We start from the raw sequence: 22,576 nt of genomic DNA on the forward strand, positions 1-22,576 counted from the left end.
AAATGTTAGCGAGTTCTCCGCTACGACCTCCCATCAGAACATTAGCCGCCTTTCAGGCGTTTTAAAACTATCTTGCGTAATTCTGTTCCAATATGAGTACATTTTAAATAGGGCAATTTTTATTTTAAGGACTCCACTTGCTTAATTTCATGCAAAACATCATGCTACGCTGGGTGCACACCTTCTATATTTATATCTTCAGACAAAGAAAAATTTTGCTATAAATTTAGAAAGACAGAAGAAACTACGCTTATGACACAATTCATAAGACCTATTCTAAAGGAACGTAAGTCTGTCACAGGCAGAAATTCAGGCGAAAATAGCTAGCCTGTGTTTTACTGGATGTGGATCCAAGATGACATATGTATTTGCAAGCCATATTAACTACTGACCGCCTGAAAGAAATTATTGTTATTCCTATCTGCAAATAAATGGAATAGAAAGGCTGGTAGCTCGTTTAGGGGCACTCTAAGTAGAGTGACGTTTCTGGGGCTGGCACCACAAATATACAATCTCAAGCGATCACGGCCTACAATTCAAAATGGTCTTCAATTTACTATGTCTACTATGCGGTGTTTTTATAACCTCAAACTTCAGCTCTTTGATTGAGGTATGGGAACTGAGTGCTTTGGTCACAAACAGGTTATTGTTGAGCGCACTGAAGGTGCATTTCCATGGTTCAATATTTCAACGTTAATTCTTGTACAAAACTAAAATGAATTCATCTATTTTCTTCAAGTTGCTGTCAATTTTGTCGTTTTTCCTATGTATAAAATAGGAAGGTTGAACGATGCATTAGGAAGACAGCTCAGTAATATTGGGTTGTTGCTTGAGGGACATGATTTGAAGAGAAGGCAAAGGAATTGAAGGTCCACTATTCCAGAGGACGAGTTCACGTGATCTTTGCATACTTATATCCACTGAAGAAGGTTCTTTTAGTTCGGTTCTTTTGGTGGCCAAGCCTTCAAAAGTAGAACGTTCTAGTGAGGGCGCCGCTTTCAATTTCCGGTAGAGGACAAAGTTCCCCTTGGGGTTGAGTGCACTTGAAAGACTTACAACGAGATGCTACCGACGACTCCACAAGAATTTTGTAAGTAAAGCTAAATGCACGCCCAAAGAGGACCAATAAGCAGCAGTCTTTTCACAACATACAAACCAAAACTTAAAATAAAAAAACTAAAATGAAAAGAAAGAGCAAATCTAAGCTTGTCATTACTTTGAAATATTTTCTTGGAAGAATTAAAAAAAATAATAATAATCATAAATAATTATTGGGAACTTTGCGTACCAACTGCTGTGCGAACTCTGAGGGGTCCGAGTCACTGCGAAGGACTTTTTGCGGCGGGTAGTCGAAGGTGGGGGACACGGGCGGTCCCTCCGACTTGCTGCGCCGAGAAGACCGCTCGCCCTCGCGTTCTGCACACTACAAGACAAACATCCTCAGCACCGTGCTATCACATGATAGCGTCACTCTGTCACATTGTAAACATGTCACTGCACTCTCCACATCGCCAAGTTCTGTCACTCCAAAAAAAAAAGAAGGAAATTCATGCAGTACACATGTCACAGCACTTTGCACCTATTAAAGTTCTGTCAGTCAGTAGTAACCGTAATGCAGCAGTAGTTTTTAACAAGCTGGCCAAATTAAATTCCTAGAATTTTGAAGGAAGAAGGGTTGGTATTAGCCATTAAGACAGAGGCAACCTGAATCAGACGAAGCTCCACTAAAAAAAAATAAAAAATATGGTGTAACCACTCATACGACATTCTCTAATAATCAATTTATCCTTGTATCAGTTTATGAAAACATTTTTGCTGTTTAAAAAGATTATAAGCCAAAAAACGCCTCTTGTGAAACTGCTGGATTAGGGAGAACAGACTGTTTCTAATGCCTTGTCCACACTTGGATACAAAGTCGAGCGATTTCTGTATATAGGCAATGTCTAGATACAATCGAGCGATTATCTATAGACAATCGAGAGACAAATTCATATCTAAAGACATGTTTTTGCAACGAAATCGCAGAACATTTGTCTCCCATTTGAAATGGGAGACACGAGACAATTGTTAGACAATGTTGCGCAATATTTGGTAATGTGGACGTTTTGCGAGACACCGTCTCCACTTTTCCAGTTATTCTCTGCGAGCCGTAGAGAACGCTTCTCTTTCCATTTGGTTTTAGTTTGGTTTTCAGTTATCAAGATTGGCCTACAGATAAATTATTATTGTTGATAGATTTCCACTCGGCTGCTTGTTTGTGGGAAGTGACTAACCCCGATTATAAAAATCGTAGTAAAAAAAGAAAGGTAACTGAAGAGCTGGCCACAAAATTTGAAGTATCCGTAGGGGATGTGGAAAAAAAAAATCCACAATTTGAAAACAGCATTTCAGCGGGAACACAAAAAAATTACTCAGTCGAAGAAAAGCGATAATCTCCTCTCAAGACTTCTTGGTTCGCATATGAACACTTGCTATTTCTGCTGCAAGGATCTGAATCAAGAGGTAGCAGAAGCACCGACTTTGATAAGGAACGAAGCAGTGAAACGGGTCAAACGGGTAAAGTTTCGGAAACCCATGCTGTCTTCTATTTTTAGGGTTGAAAGTAAATTGCAACCGACTTTGCATTCAAGTGTGTACGTACACGCGACAAAGTCTCTATACTGTCTATATACTTAGTCTGGATACATGTCTATAGACAGTCCCCATACATGTCTATAGACAATCGCTCGACTTTGCATTCAAGTGTGTACGTACACGCGACAAAGTCTCTATACTGTCTATATACATAGTCTGGATACATGTCTATAGACAGTCCCCGTACATGTCTACAGACAATCGCTCGACTTTGCATTCAAGTGTGTACGTACACGCGACAAAGTCTCTATACTGTCTATATACATAGTCTGGGTACATGTCTATAGACAGTCCCCCTACATGTCTATAGACAATCGCTCGACTTTGTATTCAAGTGTGGACATAGCTTTAAGCTAAGAGTTGCTTAGGTCAAGTTCAAAAACTTTAGAGAGGGGGACACGGACTAGTGACCTTAGTCCAGTGTTTTTCACACCGCTTGTTGAAGCGGATCCTTGCCAACAGGCATCCGAAATTTTCAGATGTTACAGGGGATCCTAAACTAACCCTAAAACGCCACTGGCGAGCAGACGTCTATAGAGTTTTCTTTAAAACCCGAGAGATTTGTTTAATCAAATAAATTATTACATGGATTTATATTGACAATCCGTTCAAACAAAAACAATGGATTAGCCCGACCAGCTGTACCATACTATAGAAGAACAAGATTTGAGAAATAAGTGCTGCTGTGCGTGTAAGAATATTTTAATTCTAATCAGTTAGAAAGCGTACCCTCCGTTTTCACTGAAAAACTTGATGAATAGAGAAAGAATACGCCTTATAGAAGAGCAAGCGTCTTGGAGAAGGATAATTTTAATGAGCTTCTCGCTGTTCCAACTAACAGCCAAGCCATGGCACTCTCTCATTACCTTCTCTTTGACACCATGTCCCTCTTCTTACCAGATCAAAAAAAAATCAAATACGTACAAGGTGAAATCGGGATGTTTTGGAGAAATTTGGCTGCCAGATAGTCGGGATTGGCTAATTTTTAAATTCAAACTTTAAATTTAAGCCGTTAAATAAACAATCCTCTTTTGAATTATAAGGAGAAAAACGCACATACTTTTCTTACGCCCGAATATTTGGAGGTAAGGCTATAATTGTTTATCTTACAGTATAGAAGTGTCAGAATTGATTGCACAATAGTCCAGTATCAATAACCCTTTCAAAAAATTAAAACAAAAATTAAAAACAAATAAATAAATAAAACAAAGCGACTATAGGTCGTGAATGAAACAAACTTTATCCGAAAATCTGTAAAATCGCTTCAGTAAAGTGGCACTTCAGCTTGAAGATCTTAGGCAAAAATTTAAGAATTATGAGTAGTAATGGTGCCTTTCGCTGACGAATTGAAAGATCAATCATTTTATTCATTTGTTGAATTGGAGTATCACTGGCAATAGACGATTTTACTAAACATAAGCACGAAAATATAATTTGCCGAAACTGGTTAATTTGTGATTTTTGTTGGTAAGTCTACCTAGCCGCTTTCTCCAGTTCCTTCAGTTTCTTGCTTTCACTCTTCTGAATTCTAACATTTAATGAGATCCTATAGTTTCCAACTACCCCATCTGTTCATCGTAATTGGGATTATTTCCTACTCTTCTCATTGTTTCCACTCACTTTTCGCTTGTAATTCTTGGTACCTCATCATTTGCTATTCAAGATAGATATTCTGCCCAGCTCAGTCTGCTGAATCTACTAATAACTTTAATGGTATACGACTCTTGAAACTAATCCATAAGCTCTTTTCCTCCTAGGTCAAGCCCTCCTTAACTGGGCCTTAGATACGCCTGAGGATCAACGTAAGTCTCTCTTTGCTAGCACCAGATTCATCGGACAGGCTACTCTGTACGTGCACTGCGCAGCGATCTTCCTGCATGTTCATTATTAGGCGCATTAATTTCGATTACACAATTTTTCCCTTCGAATATAATATTATGCTGACCTGAAAATCCAAAAACACGTGGTGAGTTTTGAGGTTGTATTATCTCCCGTTTTACAAGATTATCCCAAGGATGTATATTTGATTTGTTGTTGATTTATTTCTTCTGAACCCTCAATGGTATTACTTATCTCCCTCTTACGTCATGCGAGAAGACTAGATAATGACTACAACTTAGCAATTCTCCTCATTTAAATGTAGGGCTTATGGTTTTTTTTTTTTGTCCAGGATGTAGGCATTGCTTCACTCAACGTCCAAAAAACAGTTCTTAAATTCTTTGGTGAGGTTCTCTCTCTACCAAATTGAAATAATTCCATTTGCATGTTATCTGAGCTAGGGGCTTTATGATTATTCATTTTGCCCCTATACTTATATCACTTTATCACCAGGTAGTTCTACCTCCTTAGTTGGAATAACTGTCTGTTTAGATACATTCTCCACAGCTTCCCAAAGTGCTGAGCCCACTGGTTTAAAATTTTATTTTCTTGCGTCGTAATTTCTTCCAGTCTACAAGGGTTAGTTTTTAGTTTTAAAGACTCTTTTCAAGATTACCGTTTTCGGAAAAAGCACGACTATTTCTATTTTCGCTCTTCTTCCAATTCTGTTGTTTTATTATTTGGTCAGCATTACCAGCGGAAAATCACAGCAATTTCAAGTTTGACATTAGATTTAAGGAAGACCCGTCAATCAGGTTAGTCAAAACTGAATTACCGGTTAGTATACGTTTACTTATAAGTAAGTATAAGTATACTCTAATTGTAGAATATATATTTAAAAATCGGTTAACCAATTTTTGACCTAAAACCTATTCTTTAGTAACACCTAAAAGAAATCAGCTAACGAACAAAGAACCTAATGAAATTTTCCGGTTTTGTGGTACGTTGGATATCCAACACCCACCACAGACTGAAAAACAATTTTTGATTTTGTTTTTAGAAAAGTTTAAAACGTTTATTTCCTTGAATACTCAAAATAGAATATCTCAATAGCAATCATTTTGTTCGCAAAAGGCGAGGGAAATAAATATTGTTAAATTAAAATAGTAATAGAGAAAAACGAAAGTCACCTGCGAGAGTTTGCACCAGATATTTCACAAAGACTTGCTGATGTTAGTTGCGAGGTAAGGCGTTTTATGACCGTGAGCGTATGTGTGTCTGTGTGAGATGATCGCACTGGGTGGAAGTGTGAGTGATGCACCGACAAGTGTCAATGCGTGCAGCGTCAGACCAAGTTGATGCATGTAATTGCAATATAGAGCGCGGCCCATTGCTGGCGGATCAATACCTCGTCTGGTTGCCCACTGAGTCACCCCTCAACTATCCTATCGCTCCAAATCTTGCATCGCCTCAAATTCCATCCAATTCATTTATAGCAAATTAAATTTCCGGGGAAAAATATACTGCTGGTAACTATGTCTTTACATTATTCACCTTACATTTCAAAAGCGGATTGTTTACTTACCTGTTACTGTAGGAAATATCGGCCACCATCATTTTGCATAACTTGAACTCAACTGTGATTCAATCATACCATGCCCTCCCTAAGCCAGCAGCAACTTCCAAGGGCAAAAAAAACCATATGTCCAGCAGTAAACATGAAAGATGGTAAATAGAGGGCGCCAAATCTGCAGCAGCACAAATTCCTATCTTCATCACTGAGGACTTTATTGCCCCTTAATTCAGATAGAACATTCCTGATTACGAATAGACAAACTAATGACCTGTTTTTCGAATCAAATAAATTAAATTGGACAATATATAAGTAATCTATTTTAGGCAAAACAATTTGAAGACAGAATCCTCCACAGAAGTCAATAGACTAATTTCTCTGGACTAGAGATAAGTACTGGAAAATAAAATTTATTTTTAAAAGCAATGGGCCTCTTTCTCTCAAAACAATAGTCTACAAAAATAGGCATTATCCCTTGTTTGACCTATGGCGCGCCCTCTGTAATAAAAAATGTCCATCGTCTCCTAGAAAAAAAGAAGTAAAACTGAAAGAAAAGGTCTTTGTCTAGAAATGAGACTAGTTTCCAAATATTTTTAAGTGTTCCCTGTGACTTTTAAACAGCAAAAAAAAAAAATTTTTATATTATATGTTTTATTTATAAAATATTATGTCTGTAAGTCGCCTCCGTGTCCACGGCACCTAAATCGTAGTTGACGTAAAGCCCGCTTGATAAAATGAGCATTTCTTTTTACTAAGTACATTTGCCCTGGGAAACTATTATAGTGGAATTAAATAGTTATAAACACAGAACTTTATTACTTAATAAATAATGAAAAAATGCAACTCTTAAAAAGAAAGCTTTAAATAGTTAAGAACGTATAATATGCTAGTTCATACATCCTTCTTTTCGGTGAGGTTTGCTCAGCTGTGATTGTGTTTGGTACGAAATGACTTTAGAATATATACGAGTTAAAGTTAGTTTGGCCGTTCACAATGTTTTTGTGAATGGACCTTTACTCTTCCACTCCCTGTCAGAAAAATTTTAAATATTACTAAACTGAAACTAAAAGATAAACACCCTCTAACCTCTCGGCTACCATGGCGCTATATTTACGATCTACCTATTTTACGTATAATAGTATAATTTACTTTTTATCAATAGAAAATTTATAAAATGTGTAGAATTTTATTTTATTTATTTATTTTTTAAGAAAATATTATGTTTCAGATCCTGTTCTAGAAAAGCAAATCTTCTCATATTTAAGACACTGATAAGACCGGTAATGCTTTATGGAAGCGAATACTGGGTTGTGACCCAAGAGAGCCAGACAGCCTTGAGAGTGTGGGAAAGAAAAGTATTGAGGAAAATATATGGTCCTGTGAACGAGGGAGGAAGATGGAGAATCCGCACCAACATAGAACTGTTTACTCTTTATGGACAAGCAGACATCGTTCAATGTATTAAAAAAGGAAGATTAAGTTCGTTAGGACATTTGGAGAGAATGGGTGGATAACCACATCCCTAAACGCCTTTTATATGGAAGGCCCGGAAGCGTCAGAATAAGAGGTAGGCCAAGAATGAGATGGCTTGATGAGGGGGAATTGAAAAAAATGGGTGTGCGAAGGTGGACTGAAGGCTCTTGATAGAGCTCAGTGAAGAGCCTTGATTAAGGAAGTCCTGATCCTTTCAGGACTGTAGCACCGAGGAAGAAGAAGAAAGGGATTAGCTCAGTGGAGAGCCTTGATTGAGAAGGCCCTGGTCCTTTCAGGACTGTAGCGCCGAGGAAAAAGAAGAAAGGGATTAGCTCAGTGGAGAGCCTTGATTCAGAAGGCCCTGGTCCTTTCAGGACTGTAGCGCCGAGGAAGAAGAAGAAGAAAGGGATTAGCTCAGTGGAGAGCCTTGATTGAGGAGGCCCTGGTCCTTGCAGGACTGTAGCGCCGAGGAAGAAGAAGAAAGGGATTAGCTCAGTGGAGAGCCTTGATTGAGAAGGCCCTGGTCCTTGCAGGACTGTAGCGCCGAGGAAGAAGAAGAAAGGAATTAGCTCAGTGGAGAGCCTTGATTGAGGAGGCCCTGGTCCTTTTAGGACTGTAGCGCCGAGGAAGAAGAAAAAAGGGATTAGCTCAGTGGAGAGCCTTGGTTGAGGAGGCCCTGGTCCTTTCAGGACTGTGGCGCCGAGGAAGAAGAAGAAAGGGATTAGCTCAGTGGAGAGCCTTGATTGTGGAGGCCCTGGTCCTTTCAGGATTGTAGCACCGAGAAAGAATAGGAAAGGGATTAGCTCAGTGGAGAGCCTTGATTGAGGAGGCCCTGGTCCTTTCAGGACTGTAGCGCCGAGGAAAAAGAAGAAAGGGATTAGCTCAGTGGAGAGCCTTGATTGAGGAGGCCCTGGTCCTTGCAAGACTGTGGCGCCGAGGAAGAAGAAGAAAGGGATTAGCTCAGTGGAGAGCCTTGGTTGAGGAGGCCCTGGTCCTTTCAGGACTGTGGCGCCGAAGAGGAAGGAAGAGAGTAGACTTTTATGCATTGCAAAAGTTTTTGCAGAAAATTTCCTGACTAGCTTTGACATTTATAAAGTAACTAAAAAAGAACAAGGTGAAAGATTCCAATTTAAATACTTCTTTGTTGTACTTCAGATTGTTGACAACAAAGCAAGAAGTTCGGAGTCGCGAACAAAAGAAGAAAACAGAGTGGCGCGTATGTGAGTAAGAGGAGCTAGAGACAATTGTTTGGGGTCTCCGAAGAGAGAAGACGACGGTTTTGGGAAATTTCGTAGACGTGGTTAAATTATCAGTGACGCAGGATATGGTAATATTTCCCGGTGAGGGGATTATACTCTACGAAATAAACTGTACAAAGAGCAGAAGTAAGTGCGACGGTGGACTGTGCAAGACAATCGTTTGGGGTTTCCGAAGAAAGAAGACGACGGTTTGGGGAAATTTCATAGACATGGTTAAATTACCAGTGACGCAGGATATGGTAATATTTCCCGGTGAGGGGATTATACTCTACGAAATAAACTATAGAGAGGGCAAAAGGAAGTGCTACGATGGACTGTGCAAGAAAAGCGCAAGAAAATCGTTTAGGGTCTCCGAAGAGAGGAGACGACGGTTCGAGAAATTTTACTCTATTAATAACCAAAAAAAAAGAAAACCAGGCCTGGGGTAAGTTGTACATTTACTTTTATTTTTGAACACTTAAATAGCTTCCGGTGTATAAGTATTTTCTTATAGTAAATATAGTTACAGAAACACGGTTTTCTTTCTAGATTATTTTTTTTTTTTTTTAGTATATTTGTTTTATTAATTAAGTTTCCTTTTTGAACAGCATCTTCATTTTAGTTGTGTTTTATTTTCATTCCATACTGTCTTAAGATTTATTTAGTTTATTATTTTAATAAGTTTTAAAGTTAAACGCATGTTTTTGGTTTGTTTTTTCCCTAAACAAGGGTTTGTTTTTGTTTTTTTGACAGACGGTCTATTGATTTATTATTACTGGTTTAAGCTCTATTGGAAATGGTCCAGAATTATCGTGTTAATCAGTTAACCAGGTTTTCATTTGCTACTAGTATATTCTTTTTCCGTTTCTTATGTACTCGAGAAATTTATTTAAAACAACGTGGCGCCCATGCTGCACAAGCTGCGTATTATTTGATAAATTAAGGTATAAGTTTGGACCTTTAAAAGTAAGATATTGAACATTTAAATATGTTGCAGATTTCCAATTTTTTTGATAATGAAACGCAACTCTCCCAAAATTACCAAATAATTATTAAACCTTCTTGTTTGTAACAGAAGTAAAATTATTTTTTAGCCCTTTGCTTGAGAACATCTAAAGCTCTTAACATTTGATTATTGGTTAGGAAATCACGCGGAAAACTACTTATTTCCCGAAATTAAGAAAAATACTAGCTTTACTGCCTTGGCAATATTTTCAGTAGAAAGGGGATGAAAAAATACATAAAAATGACCCATCAAGTGCTCTTCTTTCTCTTTGATAACAAGTTAAAAAATTGAAATATGATTAATAAATATCATATTTTTGAAATGGCCTAGCACCTTTAATTTTGAAGATATCAAACTGCGGTTTCCGGTTTCTTTCATAACTTTTTATGCTCCTTAAAACTGTGTATATGGGTAGGGGAGGTTAGCTTAACAGTCTTTTATTATAAGACTTCTGACGGGAAATAAGATTAGTATATCTAATTAAGGAACATTCTTTCAAAAATTTGATGTAAATATGTACTCACATTTCTATCTCTTTCACTAGTATTCTCAAAATATTGGCACTTTTTTTAAATAACTAACTTTTAATAATGATGGTCACCTATTGCGCTGGTTCCTGTAATACCTTCACTTAAGAAAGAAACTTTACATACTTTCAGAACCATCGTAAAACGAAAAAAAGTAAAGTAATTGCCTATTTTTTCAGGCGGGGCTTAACGACCAACTACCAATTAGGTGTCGTGAACCGAGACGACTAGCAAACATACTTTACTGTAAATTTCTTTTTATTAACCATTAAATAAAATCCAAGGCCTAAGACCGGGGAATCGAACCCAGTACCACAATACATATTAGCTTAGCAGGTCTAGGCCTAAGTATATTTAGTCTATCTTTCAAGATCACAGTTTGAAAGCAAAAATTGCTTAATCACTCCCGATGTTCTTTAAATTTGGAATTTTGGCAACAAATTTCGTTCATATTAATGTTATGCCCGAGTTAGAACCCATTAGCACTGAAATTAGTTTGAATCGAGTAAAGTTGTCTGTATCTTGTCTACTTTATGCGGGCTCCTAAGATTTAGGGGCTTAAAACACTTTCTAAAAATATGGAAACTCACACAACCTTAGGTTTTAAATGAATATGATTTTCGGATTTTCAGTAAATCGGAATTTTAACAAACATATTTAATTCCAACTAACAATGTATTGGTGATTAAGAAAACTTATTCCAAAAATTTACAGTGAGAAGTCTCCTGGTAACTTCGGTAAAAACCTATTTTCAATTGAAATTGGTAAGTTCATAGATGAGATCTACTTGGGTTAACTTCATATTAAGGACTTATTCTAAATTAATCAATCAAATTAATCGTTTAACTTGAAGAAACACGTATGTGGTCTCTCAACATTTTCATTTGAAACTTTTCTCCACTAGCCATTGATTTTCTAGGGGTGTTCTTGGAGGGAGGAACTGAAACGTCACGACGCCCGATGCACATGGCTGTATCAGTTTATTACAGTAATATTAAAGCCCAATTAAGCATTTAGTACAAATACTTAGTTTCAAGAAAAATATGAGGTTTTTTTTTTATGAAAAGTCATAATGCTTTTAAAACTAAGCATTTTTAGCATAACTTCCAATTTTGTTTTAACTGAAACGCGAAATCCAAGCCCTATTTTCTTAACATGAAATCAGCGAACAAAAAACCCCTTCAACTGATTTAATTCAGGTTCGGAATTTTGAGAAAATATTTCTTAGCCTACTTTCAACTTCTTCCAATTCGTAAATTTTAGCGCATAAGGTTTTATTATAAAGATCGTACAAAATTATTTTACAGTAATGTTTAACTAAATTATTCTAGAACTTTTCTAAAGTAATTAAATTGACAAATTATTTTAAATAAAGATAATAGCAGAGATCTACATTTGTAATGTACGCATTCGAAGCTAAGAGAAATCCATAAAGAAGCTTAAAGAAACGGTTAGAACCATTTTTTTCTTCTTTTTTTTGTAAGAAAAATTACAAAACTATGAGTAAAATATTGATCTCAGTTAAATGGTTAACCATGCAGCGGGTGGAACCTAAAAAACCCTTAAAAAAACAAATATCGCATTTGAACTTAAAACGATTGTTTTGTTTTTTGAGTTATACAGACCATACACTCCATAAACCATAGAAAAATGTCTAAAAATATTTATTTTTTTTTTTTAAACCTACAATGCGTTTATTTCATTTCAAGATAACAAGAGTTTGATTCTTGCTTAAAATAATAACTGTCTGATCGCAATTAGAATTAATTCAATAAAAAATAATAATAATGGTGCTTACAAACACATACGCTAGCCGGAGCAGGTTGTACTAGACTCCATGACCATCGCCCCAGTGGCACGCAACAAGTACTGGCAATCTGTCCGACTCTAACACCAGTCGGGTAATGCGCATAACACTGGGTAACCACCCAGCCACTTCTTTGTAATGTGCGTTTCATCTTTCACACACCCAAAACCTAGTGACCTGAATATAGTATCTAACTTCCATTTTTTTTCTTCCAATTAGGAATTTTTACTATAAGAAACTTGTCTTCAATAATTTTTTATTGCAATAACAAGATTTTCTAAGGATTCGGACCGTCCTTGAGTCTCTAATTAGAATCAATTTTAATTAAAAGAATTTCAAACACATGAAATTGGTTACTAAAAAAGCTAGAATATATCTCCTAAACAAAAAGGTTCAGTTTATAGGACAGTTTTATGAGGGTTGATCGTCAAAAACTGCACGATAAAGCGTAACGTTGAAAAAACAACCAACTTTAACAATTTTTTCCTCTATTTCTATAAAAGCTAAAATTCCCAAATTTTCTTTAAAATATAGGGCAAATCCTCCTTTATAACTGTAATTTTTTTTTTGCAACAACACAGATTAAATAGATTTCGAGAAAAAAGTAGCTGAAAATGAGCGAAAACGGCTTTTTCAAAAATCGTTACGTTTTTTGTAAACTACGTAGCGCCTAAACACGAAAACTGATTTTCATGAATGAGGTGTCATTCGATTTGGAATTTTATGTAGATGTGCTTTTGGGGGGGGGGGTCTCAACGCTGTACTTCGAATGGGAGAGGGAGTTAGCCCTATGTGTGTAAGGCCCCCTCCAAAATTATTATTACTAATAATTCAGTAAAATCTTGGCTCAATTTTGATCAAATTTGGCAGGATGAAAGGGTTAGAGCTTCTCTACGTAACATTAAAGCGACATTCTGTTCTTATACCTGTTAAGAGGAAGTATGGCTATCATTTCAAATTATCGACGCGTGAACCGATTAAGTGTAAGGGTTGATTAAACAACAATAGGTAAAAACACAAGTAACCATCAATCATACGGCTAATAATTTCAGCCTGTTAGAAAAAAACTTATGTATTTTATTTAAATTTGTTGATAATTTTTTTCCCCATTCTTCGGTATTGATTTTTCTTACTAGTACTATTAAGGCTTTCAAAGTACTCTAACAATCACCTTTGAAACATGTTTTCAGAAATCCTTAAAGCAAGTATTAAAAACACAAAAATCTATTGTACATGTACCTGTGTATTATAATTATATTAATTTTACAGGGTGTTCATTTTAAGACGGCTCATGCTTAAACGGATGATCTGAGCAAAAAATGGTAGAGGAAAAATTTGTTGCCCGTCACCTCTAGTTTTAGAATATGTGACTTGATTTTAGATTCCTGCCCGCATACGCGGCTGACGCGCGACCAAAATAGAGGGTTCGCAGTTGACCTCCATTTTCATATACACAGTTTTAAAGAATATTAAAAGTTATGAAAGAAAGCGGAAACCGCAATTTGATATCTTCAAAATTAAAGGTGCTAGGCCATTTCAAAATCTGGTATTTATTAATCATATTTCAATTTTTTAACTTATTATCAAAGAGAAAGAAGAGCACGCAATAGGTCATTTTTATGCATTTTTTCATCCCCTTTCTTCTAAAATATTGCCAAGGCAGTAAAGCTAGTATTTTTCTTAATATCGGGAAATAAGTCGTTTTCCGAGTGATTTTTCTAAGAAAAATCAAATGTTAAGAGCTTTAGATGCTATCAAGCATACACAAAATGGCTAAAAAATAATTTTACATCTGTTACAAACAAGAAGGTTTAATAATTATTTGGTAATTTTGGGAGAGTTGCGTTTAATTACCAAAAAAATTGGAAACCACCGGCCACATATTTAAGAGATCAATATCTTTCATGTAAAGGATCAAACTTATTCCTTAATTTATCAAATAATGCACTTTACTCGACTTGTGAAGCATGTACTGTGCCTTCAAAGGTGTCTTCTCTGGTTCGCAAGCCAGGTTAGCCAGGAGGTTATCAACTACTCTCTGTATCTGAGGAGGTACCTTTGAAGGCACAGCACAGCTTCACAAGTCGAGTAAAGTGCATTATTTGATAAATTAAGGAATAAGTTTGATCCTTTACATGAAAGATATTGATCTCTTAAATATGTGGCCGGTGGTTTCCAATTTTTTTGGTGATAAAACGCAACTCTCCCAAAATTACCAAATAAGTAATTATTAAGCTTAGATTAAGATTAAGGAAACTGAGGCGTGAAACTTGGCTTTTGTAGGCTACAGAAAACATAGGAAACAAGGAGATCTCGGTGCAAAGTAGAGTTTGATACAAAGTAAGGAGCATTAGCGGTTCCACGGAGTGTTTTTGAAAGAATTGGATTCTGTAGATATTGGAAGCTTTGACTGAGCCCCAAAGTTCCATTCCGTAAGTCCAGGCAGGTTTCAGTATCATAGTATAGGATAAGTCGTTTGTTGCTTAATAAAAGTTTAGATCATTCGTCCAGAAGTCTAAAAAGAAGTTTGAATCGTCAGTTTTGTTCTTTCTGATGAAGTCTAGTATGTGAGATTCCAGATCAAGAGTCCTAGGTACTTAGTGGTTTAGGTAAATGGGGCGGTAGGATAGTTGGCTTTAGGGAGAATGTAATGTACACTTGTTTTCATTTATTTTAATTATCCATTTCACTCTGGTTAAAACCAGAGATTCCATATGTGATTGAAGGCAGCGATAGCCAAGGTCAGGATCTGTGTAAAGGGAAGGTAGGACAGTTGTATAAGGATTGATCGCAAAAAAATGCACGAAAAAGCGTAACGCTGAAAAACACCCAACTTTGACAATTTTTTTCTCTTTTTCTATAAAAGATTAAATTCCCAAATTTTCTTTAAAATATAGGGAAAATCTTCCTTTGTAACTGTAATTTTTTTTGCAACAACCCAGATCAAATAGGTTTCAAGATAGAATTTAATAAATGACACAGAACCACATATTTTGCGTTAAAATAGCAATAAAATGTACATTGCAGCTTCGTAACTAGTAAAAAAGAGGAATATTTTAAAAGTTATTCAAAATTATTCTTATTATTTATCAAGTTAGTCTTTAGACTTTGACTATTGCGCGCTCTGTAAAAATCATTTATTTTCCCTGGTTTAATTTATTTTTTAGAGGCTGAGTTTATATTTATTTTGTTCAGTTTTTTCATTGGAATGTTAATGGTGATATTTGTTTTTCAAAGTGCAAAAACTGAAAATGTTATTGTAAAAATATTCGGATTTAAAAAGTTAATTTTAGATTTTGAGTTGTGAGTAGATAATAATCTTTTTTAATGTTTATATGTTGTGGGACGTATCAGAATAATATCATATAAGGAGCGCAGTTAGTGTGCCTTGTGCTTTGGCCACGCCCACTTGCTTGCATACAGAAATATAGATTTTGCATATAGTTCTAATTAATAAACTCCTTTACAAAAACTTACATTTTAAAAAGTTAAGTATAAGGGTTATACTTTTAACTGTATGTTTTTGTTAAGGAGTAGTGAATGTAATCTGCTTCGCACACGTTCTTTCAAATTATTAAATCTCTTCCGCAAAACTAACTAAAATTATGTTCGCAACTTGTATCTAATAACTAATAGAAAATTTAAGTGTATATAAAGATACAACCAAACAATTTTATGAATCTTTAAAACAACAATTTAAATCTGTTAATGATTCAAAACAACTGTGGTATGTCATTAACTCCATTAAAAACAAAGCCTTTGTATGTTGGCCGTCGATCCAGACTTACATATGTTTTGGTTTAATCATTTATTGTTTATTGAATCCAATAAATGAATTTAAATACGAGTATGTTCTGTACCTGGTACTTTTTGTTGAAGATCATATTTGGATGCAACATTTTCTTAATACCAGGATAACGTAACAAATAGCCAATAAAGTAATGGAAAGAAAATTGGGAAGTACGATAGTGAACATTGAAAATGTCCAGGAACCGTCCGTGAGAATTGGTAGGATTGGTGGGCCGTGGACATGTAAAACAATCTACAATGATGAAAGAATTAAAGCAAGCCACAATCAATGAAAATCAGTTCAGAAGGATGGAGAAAAAAGTAAAGCAAATTTTTAATAAAATACTTAAGCTTTTTCGGACCGCTTCTAAACGGCTGAAATTATAAGCTAAAGTATGTTGGGTACTTGATGAGTTGTGAACCTTTTGTTGTTTAATCACCCCTTACATTTGACTTTTTAAAGCTGTAAGTTTTTGTTAAAGAGATATTTTATAGGTTTAATAAGCCTTCTTCTCAGAAGTATACATCATCTACTGGTTCTATGTTGGTATCTAAACCAAGTACCTAATTTAAAATGTCTGTGAATACACAAACCCTTAGTTGAATAAACATCTTCTTTTTTTTCGACCAAATCTAACTGACTAAATGAAAAGTTAGGTATTGATTTTTGCACCTTTTTCCGTTACCTTTTAAACTGAAAGTTTTTGTTAAGGAGATTATTAATTAAGACATGGCATTACTGTTCAGCCTGGAATAATATAATAAGAAGTTCGGCGCATTGTTCATCCTTTAGACATCGAATTCTTAGTCTGCTTTATGAAACCCATTAAGGTTTAAACAAAATTAAGAGAATAGCAAAGCTATTTTATAGATACATATATTAGATGTATTTGAAAACTAAAAAAAAGAGCTAGAATTCATCAGGAAAAAGTACATACTACAGTTAAATTATTAAACTATACTGGTTTTTGAAATTTCAGACATCTCTTTAGTTACTTCTTCCATCTAAAAACAAGTGATAATACAGGAGACTGGAAATCTCGAAACCGGTACAGCTTAAATAAAAACTGCTAGATCAACTATACGATACGTTGTAAAATTGTTTCTTTGATTCACTGTTTAACTTATTTTTATAAAAAAAAATTATACTCAGCTGACTGCATTGCGGCTTGTTTTGGCGGCCATTTTGATTTTATTGTATATTTGGTTTTGTTATTTGTGTCTGTTCTTTAATTAATTGAGTTAGTCACCTATGACATTATATGATCGCTAGTAGATTCATTTCTTTGTCTAAAATTTGTAGGGTTGATGGAGGAGGACACAATCCTAATTTCAAATTTGGACTTTCTGAGATTTTCAGTTTTTGAGTTATAATGTGCAGTGTAAAGATATATCTGTAGCGTATGATATGTGGTACAATAAAGTGGTTAAATTTCTAGTTATAATTTGGTCCGCTGAACTGCAGTGTCAATTAAAACCATCAAGTGGCTGCTAAAAAAAGTGCCCCCCCCCACCATCGTAAATAAATTCTAAAGGGCTGGCCAGGAAGCCTACGCCACTGTAAACCTAGCAAATTATGGCAACTCACCACGGAAACTTAAGGGCAACTACAAGCTAGTGAAAAGGATCCAATTTGCATTGTCTGCAATAATAGGATAGTGTTGTGTTATGTGCCAGCGCTTCGAGACAGTTCTGGACGTTGAAAGACGTCCTCAGTCGATTGTCTGATCTTCTCCAAAGTTCACGTGTTGCAGATAAATCTTAAGAACGATCTAATGAAATCATAGCTAAGATGAACAGTCAGGATAAAATTAGTTGAACCTTTCATTTTGCTCGTGCGAAACAGAATTGCATTCAGTTTCACAATAGAGAAGGTGAAACAGCTGCATAAGATTGCAGACCCGAAGCTGGTAGAATAGGATACTACTAAATCCATTTGGTTTTTCCATTTGAAATTTGGCATTAATTCAGTTGGTACTGAAAGTTTGCTTGTTTTGGTTGAATGGAGTAAAGGAGCAATCGAGATACATACTGAAAGCTCTGGCAGATCTCAAAGCCAACATATTTCCTAAGTTATATTTTGCTCATTTGATTCAAGAAGGACCGCAAATAGACTGTAAAAAATATGATGTGCGTTGTATAGATTTCTTGTAGTAGGGGATACAATTTCCATCAACCTGGAAATGCAGCTTTGTCGAAAAAAAAAAATAGTCACGGTCCTCATTCAAACAGGTAGAACCTCAAACCTCAGGCACACATCTACTCAAATGTTATGTAAGTTAGCGGCTGCTCACTCAATCTGGAGAATCTCAAATCTTGATGGCATCAGTGGAGTCCATATATTTTTGAAATTTGCAATGCGATTACTTTTTTCAAAGTAGCTGAACCTGTTTTCGAAACTGTAATGAGATTTGAAGGTTGTATGATATGAAGGATTTAAATTGGCACAAAATACTTAGATCTTGTAAAAGGTTACCCTTCGACTAATACAAATCTTCTCATTTATCTATAAGTTGGTAGCGAAATAAGAGAGGATTTTTCCGGCACCATCAAGGTCACCAGTCATTTTGAGTCCACTGTCTGCAACTACCACCAATCTGTTCTTAATAAAGCTTTCAGTTAGATAGTGCAAGAAGATTATGGGTAGCTTGAGTCTAGCATATTATTCCCAGAGATTACAGTCATTGCATAAGTAAAGTTGTAAATGAAGGTAACATGAATTTCTTAGCACAAGTTTAAGTAGGTAATTCTTAGTTCATTAAGTTAAACGAATAGGATGCACCAGGAAATCCATACTGCTTCTAATAGCTGATGGCAAAGTGTCCTAATCACCTTCTCGCACAGTCATGTGCTTACCAGGCAATCGTCTTATGCTATCGGAATTAACAGAGTGTTCTTGTCCTTAACAGAAATATAGCTAGACCCTCTGATGAAGCTGCACTATTTAACTGAAAGATAGTCGAACAGTTGAGTCCCTTAAATGAACACAAAGCACAAGTGAGAGTTGCCTTCACTCGACTCACACAACCGCGAAGAATGCAAGCAGAACTAAGGCCAACTTCACTGGCTTTGGTTCTAAAAGAAGTTGCAGTCAGTTGCTCTTAAATTTATCTACCTCCTCAACAGCTTACTTGCTTGTACAGATTACTTGAGACCAACGCGTATTGGTGAGTCCAAACCAAGCCCTACCTAGAGGCGATTAATTGAGGGTCTTAACATCCTTGTCCGCCAAATTTTTGTATCTTCAAGTAACTAGAGTTTACAGTGTTTAATAAATTAAGAGCCAACACAAGCAATACAATTGACGTTCGAGTGACACATAGGACGTGAGGTTAATTAGGCACCATCTTGTTTCCTACTACTCCTGAAACGAAGAACTCTCCATACCCAAGTTCTCCTTTCATGTCCGTGACCAAGGCGGTGTCACGAAGAAGTAGCAGGCACTTTTTAGAATTAAATTTGGGTGGTTTTTGAGCACACCCAGTACTGGTGGCTCTACATTTTTATCAGTATTCTCCCTCACGAAGTCATCCAGGACCAACTATTTACATGCATTACTTTTCAACCCTAATGTATTAACAACAACCTCAAACTACTCTTTCCCAGCATTCTACTGGAAGACTGAAGTGTCGATGGCCTCGGGATCAAGTGATCGCTTGATAGAACAGGGCATCCTTCAAATTCAATTCATTGTTAATCTGCGTTAAGCGATTCATGGTTGTCATCGTTAGGTAACCCTCATTCAAATCTTTCACGTCATGTTGCTTGATATAGTATAAGGTAATCTCACCTACTTGTAGCCAATAAGCAGTTGTAAACTAAATAACAGGGGCGAAAAATTAAAAATAGAACTGGCAGGATCACAAAAACATTTCTAGAGTATTCCATAGTGCCGTTATGGCGAACCTATGTCACGCGAACTCATTTTGGGTGACCCGCATCAATAGAGACAAAAAATTATATAATTTTAAATAATATAGCGATTTGTGGAGTGCTTTGAAGAAATTATGGTATTTATTGAGAATAAGCGATCTGGCAAACTTTCCTCAGATCAATGACCATAAGTGGATCATTTAATAAATCTGACACGCAAAGCTCAAAAGATTCGCCATAGTGAGTGGTCAGCCCGTTTGCAGATTGTTGTAGGAGGAAAAGAAACGGTCTGTGGTGTCCTATACAATAACGATACAATCGACAGTTTGTGAGGCCACTGACACTTGATGACCAGAGAATAAGCAAAACCGACTGTGGGAATATTATGGACCCTGAAGAAAAAGAGGTTTTGCCCACCAGAACTACAAGGGATCTGCTCAATATGCTTTTTTTGGCTGTATTGCCTGAGGAACAGGGCTTTCCTTATGCTCTTACCAAATCTTTACCTTCTCATTTCTCCCAATATCCAGAAAGCTAGTGGCTAGAGAAGACAAATTTTCTTTATATTATTGTACAATATCATGACACAAGAGATTTCTTAACAGGCAAATGATTTATGAGTTCTGAAGAGGGACTAGAGGCCTCTAGTTTAAGTTCCCACGCGGTGATTCCGGATTCGAATCCAACTGCCAGCCTTTAGATTTTCTCTTCCTAGAAGTAGCTCTGGTGGTGGACAGTATTAAATGTAACGAGAGAACACTGTTCGGAGGCCGACAGTGCACTGGAAAAAGCTGCAGGTGCCAATAACCTCAGATGTTGATGCCCCTTAAATTAAAAAAAAAAAAAAAATAGTTCTCTTAGAGAAACTATAGAACCAGATTGATTCACTTACGGATACTTATTTTGGCGGCTAGGATGGCGCCTCTCAGCCTCAAATTTAATAAATGAATGAAGAGAACCAATTGGCAGTTAGCTCTCTTTGGAACATGAACTTGAGTTCGCCTCACATGATATATTAAATGAATGCACATGAGTTGTTACATGTAGGGAGAATGGACCGGATTCGCTTTGAACACATTGAAAATAAGTAATCAAACTTGTATTAAAATTTTCTTACAGAAAGTAAGAAAGAGAACTAAAATTGTGTAAACGTAGACAGAGTGCCATGATTTCTCTCATGTTTATGTTGATAGTTACCCTGGCTCGATCCAGTGAGGTAGACGTGTGGTGTAAGTCCTTCTTAGATGGCAGCAGCTCGTTAGTACGGTAGGCCAGTGTTGGGTTCTTCTTCCTACGCGGCAACGCCGGTTCGATGTTCCCACCTGCAACAAGACATACCCAGCCGTCCCACAGTATTCTCCTTAATTATTATCAACTATAGTTAGTTGCATGCATAAATAAAATTAAAGAGACATAGAGAGAAAGAGAGTTTGGTGACTCAGCAAAGAGCCAATCAAAGCAAGGGGAATAGACTGTCAGATTGGCAAGATCGCTTATTGGTCCTTAACGTTTCTGCGGCAAGTCGTATAGAATTGACCATGAGAGGCTGTAAAGCAACAAAAACCTTGTACTGTTGCAGAGGCAGAGTTCGTAAACGCAGAGGGATTTCTGCATGGCCCCCAACACTAGATCTTTTTGCCAGAGAAGTAAATTGTAAAAAGCAGGATTACTATTGGCCATACTTTCCTAAAAAAGTCACCGCAATATAGGTCTTTTAATCTTTAATCTTCTTGTTTTTAATCTAAGACCTGATAATATGCCAAAGGTGATCCAATGGCCAATGTCACATCACATTGCACTATGTCAGACGTCGTCGCTCGGACTAAGTGGTAGAACTAAATATGTATAGGCAGCAGTACATACAAGTACAACACTTACCGGAAGAAGGCACCATCGTATTGTCCAAATACTTGTTTTCATCCTCTTCTCGATTCCCTAAAACAAAAAGTTGTGTTATTGTATCGATCATACAACCACTCACCACTATAACTACAACCACCACTACAAATACTGTAAGAAAAATTCAAGTACTACTCTGGATATTGTGTATATGTACACGGTCTTAGCTTAGCTTCAAACGCAAACGTATGAATTTGTTAGTTCATTGTATAAACAAGCAATGAACAGTGCCTAGAAAAATGGATTGCTTTTAAAAGCTAATAACTAGCAGGTCAAATCATCTTAATCAGGCCAACATTTCATGCTGTAGTGGTTAGATGTTTTTTTTCTATCTACTCTTAATATAATTCCAGATAATTATCTCGTACATGATAGATTACATAAACAAAAGTTAAATATGAAACAAATATCCTGGCCCGCGATTCAATCATCCAAGATTCAACGTAGTCCGAATAAATTAAACAAACTTAATGGAAATTAGCTGCTAAACTCTTCCTCTATCGATTAAGTGCTAAACTCTTCTTTTACCGATTAAGTGCTAAACCCTTACTCTATCGATTAAGTGCTAAACTCTTCTTTTATCGATTAAGTGCTAAACCCTTACTCTATCGATTAAGTGCTAAACTCTTCCTCAATCGATTAAGTGCTTAACTTATTTTAAAAGCCTAACAGTAATAGGAGTCTAATGCCATACTAAATCTACAAGCAATACTGACCGCAAATTGGTTGCGGAGCCTTGCGCACCACATCCTGTCGAGGTCCCGTGTATTCGTGCCAACGGTAAGTACTTCTGTACTCCGAATGCAACTGTAACAGAAATGCAAACAGTAATTTCAAATTAAGGGTTCATCTTTCAGAAAAGAAATCCTTGAAGTACATATACAAATGTCTGTCACTTTTATTCGTTGGCGAAACTAATCTAAGAATTTGAAGGACCTG

General features: G+C 36.3%; 1 protein-coding gene across 29 annotated transcripts in view; it reads right to left on the reverse strand.

Moving 5' to 3' along the window:
* The window catches only part of LOC141459968 (uncharacterized), a 91,929-nt gene that overhangs the window by 50,240 nt on the left and 19,113 nt on the right, over positions 1-22,576 (reverse strand). For 22 of the 29 annotated variants that reach the window (XM_074139585.1, XM_074139579.1, XM_074139569.1 and 19 more), the window contains exons 2-5: positions 22,354-22,444; positions 21,617-21,673; positions 20,936-21,060; positions 1,289-1,423 (exon numbers count right to left, since the gene is read on the reverse strand). In XM_074139585.1, the coding sequence (XP_073995686.1) occupies positions 1,289-1,423; positions 20,936-21,060; positions 21,617-21,673; positions 22,354-22,444 (408 nt within the window). Of the gene's footprint in view, positions 1-1,288; positions 1,424-12,077; positions 12,243-20,935; positions 21,061-21,616; positions 21,674-22,353; positions 22,445-22,576 lie in introns of those variants that run through there. The other 7 variants (XM_074139584.1, XM_074139582.1, XM_074139578.1 and 4 more) reach the window with 3 other exon arrangements.

This window comes from Rhodnius prolixus, unplaced genomic scaffold (genome assembly GCF_049639745.1).
Source record: "Rhodnius prolixus isolate KJV_2025 unplaced genomic scaffold, Rpr scaffold_35, whole genome shotgun sequence".
NCBI lineage: Eukaryota > Metazoa > Arthropoda > Insecta > Hemiptera > Reduviidae > Rhodnius > Rhodnius prolixus.